The following is a 7,952-nucleotide window of genomic DNA, read 5'->3' as shown; positions in this document are numbered from 1 at the left end:
GAGGGTGGGGAGAGCGGTGGTGAGCAGGCGACCTTGCCTAAGCCTCGGGCACTCTCGGGCGATGGCGGGTGGTCCCGGGGCCGATCTGTGGCCACCTCGAGCGTGAGGAAGGTGCGGATGAGCAGGATGATGTACGGCGGCGTGTACCTGCGGCCGGCACGGCCCCCGGTCAACCCGCTCGCGCGGGCTTTGGGGGGGGTTGGCGGCGGGCGGCGCGCGCATGCGCCACTGGTTGCCCATGTCGAAGAGGACCGTAGAGAGCGCGCCGAAGCGCGAGGTGCCTCCCGGCACGCTCTCCATACGCTCCTCGAGCTCCGCCGCCATGGCCTGCAGGGGGGGTGGGGGGGGGGGGGGGGGAACCGGGTTTAAAAAGGCGGCGGGGGAAAAATGGCGGGAAAAGGGCGGCAGGGGAAAAGTGCGTGGCTTGACCCTCCCATCTGGGGCGCGGGTGTGAGCATGGGCTGGGCAGGGGCGGTGTGAGCATGGGCTGGGCAGGGGCGGTGTGTGCGGAGCGGAGGCTCGTCGGAGGTCGCCTCGGGTGAGCCGCTGCCAAACTCGCCCGTCGTGTCCTCGCGGTACTCGATGGGCGTGCCTGCAGGAACGCAGAAGCCGCGCCTCAAGCCGGGAGCTGTGGTCAGGCAGCGCGGCGCTCGATGGCCCCGTGCCCACGAAGCCCGTCTGGACAAACGCGGTGACAAGTCCGCGCCAGTCCTTGTTGAGAACGCACTGGATGCCTGCGGGGCACGAGTACGGGCAAGTGAGGGCGGGGGCGCAGCCTCGTGCTGTGCATTCAAACCCAAGGGCGAACACGGCCGCAAATCGGCCGAGTGCAGCCGAGCCCATGCCTTCGGGAGCGCCAGCTGCCAGGGTCCGCACGTCCCGCATCTAAAGCGCGGCACCGTACGCGAACGCCTCCATGATCTCGGCGCGCACCTCGGACATCAGCCCAAAGTCGAGGAAGTAGAGCCGCCCGTCGTCGCCCAGCATAATGTTGCCTTCGTGCGGGTCGGCGTGGACGAAGCCAGTCAGCACGAGCGAGGCGGTGACGGCGTCCACCGCCATGTTTGTCATCCGCGTCCCCTCCTCGCGAGAGAGGTCGCTTAGGTGTCGGCCTGAGTTGGAAAGGAACCGGATCGTTTGGGGGGGGGGGTCAGTGCACGGGCGGGGATGGCGATGCGGAGACACCGAGGACAGGGTGGTGAATACAAGATCGTGCCGTTGCACTCGGGGCGCCGCGTGAGTACAACGGCTAACAGTACCACGGCTAGTAGAGGGCATGCAGCTGAGCACAGCCGAAGCCTTCTCGAGTGCTAGTAGAGGCCCGAACTCCGCATCTCGGCGAGCCGGCCTGCTACCCACTCGGTGACGAGCACGCGCGGCGTGGGCGGCAAGCTCGGCACCGCCGCCGGGACGGAGACGTACCTGCGTGTCGCGGGCGCGTCGGGTGAGGGACTCGGGGCGTGCGTGGCGGGCGAGCGGGGCGGCGGCGAGACATCGTTCCGCTCCGATGATTGCCGGTTTGCGTGCGCGGTCGGAGGAGGGGAGGCGGGCCGGCGGTGTGTCGCTGCCGCGGGAGTGGCGCCGCACCCCAAAAAGTCGAGCGAGCGCTCGAAGCGCTGCGCGTTGACCGCCTCGTTCCGGTAGTCCATCTCTTCAAACACGCCGGCGGCGACGATGTCGGTGATCTCGACCAGGTCTCCGTTCCCCCACCCCGTCGACTGGATGCCGTAGAGGACCTGCCGCGGCGGCGGAGGAGGGCGGGCGGTGAGCGGTGGCGTGGGAGGCGTGTCGTGAGCGTGTGTCCGTGGCGGTGAGCGGTGGCGTGGGAGGCGTGTCGTGAAGCGTCGGCAGTAGGTCGTGGTCGGACTGTCTCCACACGGATCAATCTGAGCGCTGACCGTCGTTAGCACCGCAAAGTCGGTCGCAACCTTCGGGCGGCGGGGCGCGTTCGGACGCCGTCAGGCGGTGCCGGGGGTGGGTGGAGAGGGAGACAGTCGGCCACACTGGGCACACAGCGTCGCCCCAGCCAGCCCGAGCTCTCCCTGCTAGGCCGACTGCCGACGACTGCCGACTACTGCCGACTACTGCCGACTACTCGCACTCGCGCGACTTGCTGTCCCACACTCCCCCGGCGGGAGCAGCACCGGCGGCGTGCGCTGCGTGCGCCCGCCGCCCTCGCTGCTGGGGGCGACTACGGCCTATGGCTTGCGGCCGGGCGGACCTGCCGCATCGCAGAGGGCCTCTGCACCTTCACCGCCACCTCGGAGCCGTCGTGCAGCGTCGCCTTGTAGACTTGGCCGAGCGAGGCGCTGGCGATGGGGCTGGCGCTGATGGAGGCGAAGAGCGGCGCGCCGTCGGGCTCGGCGCACTCCGGCGCGCACACCCCCGGCGCGATCGGCCCTCGCCACTCCAGCTCTTCGGACAGCAGCCGCATCGCTTCGGCGTCGTCAAACGGCTTGTTTGTGGTCTGCAGCGGCTTGAGCTCCTCGCAGATCTCCTCGTCGAGGATGTCGGGCCGCTGCGAGAGGGTCTGGCCGAGCTTGACCGCCACCGGCCCGAGCACCGCCAGCTGCTCTCGCAGCCGGACACCGCGAGCCTGGGTGTCGTCCGACTCGCGGCGCCAAGAGTCGCGGATCGCGATGGCAGCCCTCGTGAACTCAACCAGCCGCCCGCCAAACTCGAGCGGCCGCAGCGCGAAGAATCGCTGCAGCGCGGCGCGGTCGTAGGGGCCGCGCAGCTGCTCGTATGCGGAGTACCGTCCTGCACGCAGGCGTGCAGCCGAGGCGGCGGTAGGAGCGGCGCCAGCGGCTTCCGGCGGCGCCGCGATGCAGGCAGCAGCGGCGCGCGCGGCGCCGCGCGATGAGGTGCCGCCGCCCTGAAGCGCGAGGACCGCATGGAGTAGCAGGAGCGGCATCCGCGGCAACTCGGGCTCGCGGAGGTGGTGGAAGGCTGTCGAGACTGAAGTCCGCGCAAAAAAATCGCTCGCGCCACGCGACGCTCACGTCACACGCGACTCTCACCAAACAAACCAAAACCCACTTACGCCCCCGCTGTCGCCGCCGCCACTCCCTCGTGTTTTCTTTATTTATTTATGCTGAGGCAAACTGTGCCGCGGCTCTCAAAGGGGCATGGACCCGGAGAACCCCTCGTAAGGGGTGATGGAGTCGGGGATAGCGCGAAGGTGCCTGTTGATTTGCACCAGGCGTCCCTTGATAGCATCGACGTCTCCGCCGTCGATCGCACCGTCGATTTCGGCCAAGGTGTTGGCCAGCGAACCGACAGTCTCCCGCAGTTTGCGGGTGGCAGCCACGAGCCGCTCCCGCTTCAACGTCTCCCTCTCCTCGATGCTCTTTCGCAAGCTTTCGAGAGACGCGTTCGGGTCTCGCTCCTGCGCCAAGCTGAGCATCTCCGTCATCTCCTCGGCCAACTGAACCGGGTCGTATCGCATCTTTTGCAAGCGCATGCAGTTGTCCGCCCCAAGGTTGAAGTTCCAGATGTCAAACGCGTCCAGGATCTCCTTGTAGAGCGGGTCTTCCACGAAACACACGGCCACCGTTGAGCCGGCGCTGTTCTTCTTGAAAGTCGCCTCGTACAGGGGTGAGTCGCCACGCCCGGTGAACGAGCTGGAGAGAGGGGGAGGCGCGAAGCTCGATGCGAGCTTCGCGCGGTGGCAAGGCCCACCGGGCGGGCCATAGCACAAGACGTCTGAATCGATGTCAACCCACGAAGCTTCCGGCACCTCTCCAGGGAGTACCCAGCGAGTAGCTGCAGAGTCACCGTCGTCGCATCCTGCTTCCACGAGGAGACGAGGGAGCGCCCGTCCCAGAGCGACAGGTCGTCCATCCCACTCACCCCAACCAGCGCGCCACGCCAGATGTTGCAACGCCTCGCGATCGCCGGCTTTTGCTGCTTCCATCAACAGCTGCTGCGCTCGCTCGTCTCGCAGTCGGCGCTCGCTGTTCTTTGTCTGAACCGTGACTCATCATCCGAGGTGCCAATCCCAAGTTCGCGCTCGTCCGCGCTCGCAAGTAAAATCCCAAGCTTGCGCTTGGCCTCAACACTGCCGGCCTCCACCGCAGCGGCAAGCGTTGCCTCGTTCTTCTTGGCGCAGTCCCAGTTGTGGGTTCCGGAACCGGATTCGCACTGGACGTAGCAGGTTGCGAAGGACTGGAAGGCGTGACGGCCGCAGCCATTCTTGCACAGGGCTGGGCAGGATGCACGCGTTCCATGTCGATGGCGCGATGTCTAAGAAAACAGCGCAGCTCCAAGTGCGATCTAGAATCAGCACACGCGCCTCTGCTTGCATACACTCATACAATGAACTGACACCTCCCATGAGTGCGAGTTCGGGCTAGTAGTAGGCCGCTAGCCTGTGAGGAGGGCGTCCATGGACACCTCACTAGACCCCACACACGGTCTCGTCCGTGCCTCGCCGGCCGGCGAGATTGCTAGAGGCGGAGCGGTCTGCTCTAGCCTAGCACGTTACTTCCTGTCGTCTGGGGGGCCGAGCCGCTTCGGGGTGGCGGGCGGGCGGGCGTTTTGAAAAACAGAAAACAGAAAACAAGAGGGGGCCCGGGGGCCCGGGACCCCACTGGGAGTAGAAAATACGCCCAAGGGGGCCCAAGGAGGCGGCGCGGGGAAGCAGCATTAGGTGAGAGCAGGAAGGATGGCGCTTAGGGTCGGCTTTGAACAAGGGTTTCCAGGTTTTAGAATTAGATCAGTATATTGGTGTCGGCACACATCCCCACATTGAGGTCAGCGGCGCGCAGTGCCTCTCTCTAGGGGGCCCACAGCGCCCCAAAATCCACCAGTGTGGGATTTCGCGCAATCGCTTGACTCTGAAAAGCTCGCTATGTACCTTTCTGAGCGCTGTGGTCGCCGCAGACTGGCTCCAACTTGACGGCGGCATGGAGGCATCATGCCTCCATGCCGCCGTCAAGTCGAAATCGACATACAGCTCGATGGTTTGCCCGAAAAGGTACATGCGGCGTTTGGCGACCCTGGGGTGTCGACGGGCCCCCGGGGGCGACGGGGGTGCTCTCCGGCCGCGGCGGCCGAAAACGGGGGTCGGTATATACGGTATTAATGAAGTGATCCACTTGATCCAAGGGTGCCATTGTGCTCTACTACAAAAGTTGTGTAAGATGCCCAAGTCTCAGACGCTGGATCCTTAGCGGAGCTGAGTTCTGACGGTGTGAACACGAGCAACCGGAGTGACGACCGGGACCGGGCCGCACGCCGGGAGTGCCCCGACTAGCAGTGGCGGGCGCGGACGAGCGAATGAGAGGTCGCTATCTGTGGGAGATGTGTTATTAGAGACTAGGGCTGCCTATCTCTCACTGAAAGGGACCTCTCATTCGCTCGTCCGCACCCGTCACAGCTCACGGAGTGCTCCGCGTGCCGCACCGGCCGCCGCCGGCCGCCGGCCGCTCACGGTAACGGAACAGTCTTACTACTCCGCAACGTTGAGCTGGATCAAACTGAATAGTGCTCCTGAAAGCCCTCTCTATGGGCTCTGCCACACAGTAGCAGCTCACGACTAGCCGCTGTTGTGGCTGTATTTGTAGCCATTTTTAGGCTTCAACTGGTCCCAAAATAGTAGCAACACCTCATGAAAATCAGTCAAAAAAGCCCGAAAAAATCGGCGCCTGCGGCGGGCTACCTGGGGCTGCGCCCCAGACCCCCTTGACTGGGGGGACCCCCCGCGAGAGCACCCCCGTCGCCCCCGGGGGCCCGTCGACACCCCAGGCAAAACAAAACAGCGACAAAACAGCGCTGCGACCGCGAAGTGGCGGTGGACATGCTCCCATGTTGCCGACGCGGCGCCGGAGTGGCCGGCGCTGCTCGCCGCGACCACGACGGCTACTCCGCTGCTCCGGGCCGACCCGTCCTACCCGACGGTGGCACTCTTCCACGTCTCGCTCACGCTGAGAAAAATTCTGAAACGGCGTGCAGCATAGTCGCCGACGAGTCGGTCCGCGTGCCTCCCCGTGTCGCGCATCGTTCTCACCCATCCATAAACTCACTTTGGCCTCACTAAAGCGATGCCTCAATCCTGAATCCGCAGATTTTAGATTAGGACGCTGTGGGCCCTCTACTCTCTCGCAGGCTGATTTTGGCTGTTTTCGAGCTTGTTTTTGTTTTCAGTCTAGGGGGCCCGACCCCCTCAGAGGCGGCGGGCGGGCGCCCACAGATCCAGAGATCAAAAACGCTCGGCCTCACTCCTTCCCTCCAACAGTAATTTCTCTCGATCTCGCCAGCTTGGCGCTTCCGCTCCGCGCCTTGCTCGCCCTAGTAGTGCTGCACGTCGCCGTCGGCAAACTCCACGCGCACCCTCCGCTCCGCACCTTTCTCGCCCTCGTAGTACAGCACGTCGCCGTCGGCAGACTCCACGCGCACCATCCGCTCTTCCTCGCCCTCGTAGTGCAGCACGTTGCCATCGGCAAACTCCACGCGCACCCTCCGCTCCGCACCTTTCTCGCCCTCGTAGTACGACACGTCGCCGCCGGTAGACTCCACGCGCACCATTCGCTCCGCGCCTTGCTCGCCCTCGTAGTGCTGCACTTCGCCGTCGGCAAACTCTATGCGCACCGTCCGCTCCGCATCTCTTTCGCCCAGGTAGTGCTGCACGTCGCCGTCGGCAGACTCCACGCGCACCATTCGCTGCGCGCCTTCCTCGCCCTCGAAGTACAGCACGTTGCCGTCGGCAAACTCCGCGCGCACCATCCGCTCCGCACCTTTCTCGCCCTTGAAGTGATGCACCTGCCCGGTTTGCAAGTGACGCGCCCGAAGCTTCGCGCCGCTCTCCTCGCCGCGTCGCAACGCCCACACCTCGTCGTGACGCTCGTCCGCTGCCCCCTCTACTGCCGAGATGCAGAGCGCCGGGCTCACCCTCGCAAGCCATGGGAAGTGGCCAGCGCTGGCTTGGCGGTCGGCGGCGTATCTGCGGAGGGTGTCCTCGCTGAGCGTCACCACGCCGAAGGTACCGACGAGACGCTGGCTGAGCAGCAGCCGCATCGCCACGGCGAAGAGAGGGTCCTTGAAGCGCGCCAGGCCGCTGCGTAGGGCGAGGAGGCCGAGGCGCGGCGACGCGAGGCTGAAGGCGGCGCAGTCGGAGAAGTCGTCGACGCCCTCGAGGATGCGGAGGTGCAGCTCCGGCGGCAGCTCGGCCAGCCAGTCCGTGTGCAGGGCGTCGTCGTCGGGGTCTCCGCAAGGCGCCGCTGCCGCGGCCCTCGCTGCTGAAACTGCGTTTGCTGCTGCCCTCGCCGCTGCGAGCGCTCTCTCCGCCTCCGCCGCGCGGCCTGCCGCCGCCGCTGCCGCGGCCCTCGCTGCTGAAACTACGTTCTCTGCTGCCCTTGCCGCTGCAAGCGCTCTCTCCGCCTCCGCCTCCGCCGTAGCGTCGGCCGCCGCCCGCAGCTCCTCCAGTGACGGCATGGGCGATTCCGCCTCGCCCTCAAGCTCCAGCTAACGGCGGCGCGTAAGAAAAGAATTTACCCAACACAACTCTCTCTCACAGCACACAGGCTCGACACAGGTGCGAACTGGCGCGTGCTAGTACTATCACCGGCACGCGTAAGAAAAGAATTACGCGCTTGAGTTTTCTTTCTTTCTTCAAAATTCTTTTTTCTTTTTTCTCACAGCACATGGCGGAGAGCTCGCGACGGTGCCATGCTCGGCGCATGAGCGGCGAGGGTGCCACGACGCAGTGACGGGAGTCCTCGTTATCTGTCCCACGTCGACGAGCCGCTGCGGCGAGGACTAGGGCGAGGAGCCGCTGAAGCGCTGTTGGAGGAGGATTGCTGTGGGAGAGGAGGGGAGTACGAGCCAAGCTGGCGAGATCGAGAGAAATTACTGTTGGTGAGAAGTGAGTCCCGCCCGCTCCGGTTTCGTGTAGCATGTGGACCCCAGACCTGGGCTCCGGTCCGCCTAGCATGTGCCCCCCCCCCCCCCCC

At 65.4% G+C, this 7,952-nt stretch overlaps 2 protein-coding genes across 2 annotated transcripts in view; both read right to left on the bottom strand.

Moving 5' to 3' along the window:
* EMIHUDRAFT_460118 (hypothetical protein) overlaps positions 1-2,933 on the bottom strand; it is a gene marked incomplete at its 3' end in the record, with an annotated part of 4,189 nt that extends 1,256 nt beyond the window's left edge. The window contains exons 1-8 of the mRNA XM_005758832.1: positions 2,222-2,933; positions 1,899-1,928; positions 1,588-1,736; positions 1,328-1,422; positions 900-1,112; positions 580-734; positions 230-306; positions 96-147 (exon numbers count right to left, since the gene is read on the bottom strand). Coding sequence (XP_005758889.1) covers positions 96-147; positions 230-306; positions 580-734; positions 900-1,112; positions 1,328-1,422; positions 1,588-1,736; positions 1,899-1,928; positions 2,222-2,914 — 1,464 coding nt within the window. The 5' untranslated portion in view covers positions 2,915-2,933. The remainder of the gene's footprint in view (positions 1-95; positions 148-229; positions 307-579; positions 735-899; positions 1,113-1,327; positions 1,423-1,587; positions 1,737-1,898; positions 1,929-2,221) is intronic.
* A 3,358-nt stretch (positions 2,934-6,291) lies between these two features.
* EMIHUDRAFT_249877 (hypothetical protein) lies at positions 6,292-7,670 on the bottom strand (the record flags this gene model as incomplete). Its single annotated transcript, XM_005758831.1, has 2 exons — positions 6,292-7,131; positions 7,644-7,670. The coding sequence occupies 2 exons, from the start codon at positions 7,668-7,670 to the stop codon at positions 6,292-6,294; spliced, it is 867 nt and encodes a 288-aa protein (XP_005758888.1).
* Between the last annotated feature and the right edge of the window lie 282 nt (positions 7,671-7,952).

Source organism: Emiliania huxleyi (genome assembly GCF_000372725.1).
Source record: "Emiliania huxleyi CCMP1516 unplaced genomic scaffold EMIHUscaffold_837, whole genome shotgun sequence".
Lineage (NCBI taxonomy): Eukaryota > Haptophyta > Isochrysidales > Noelaerhabdaceae > Emiliania > Emiliania huxleyi.
The sequence above is the reverse complement of the archived record's forward strand: the minus strand, read 5'-3'. Positions and strand labels throughout refer to the sequence as shown.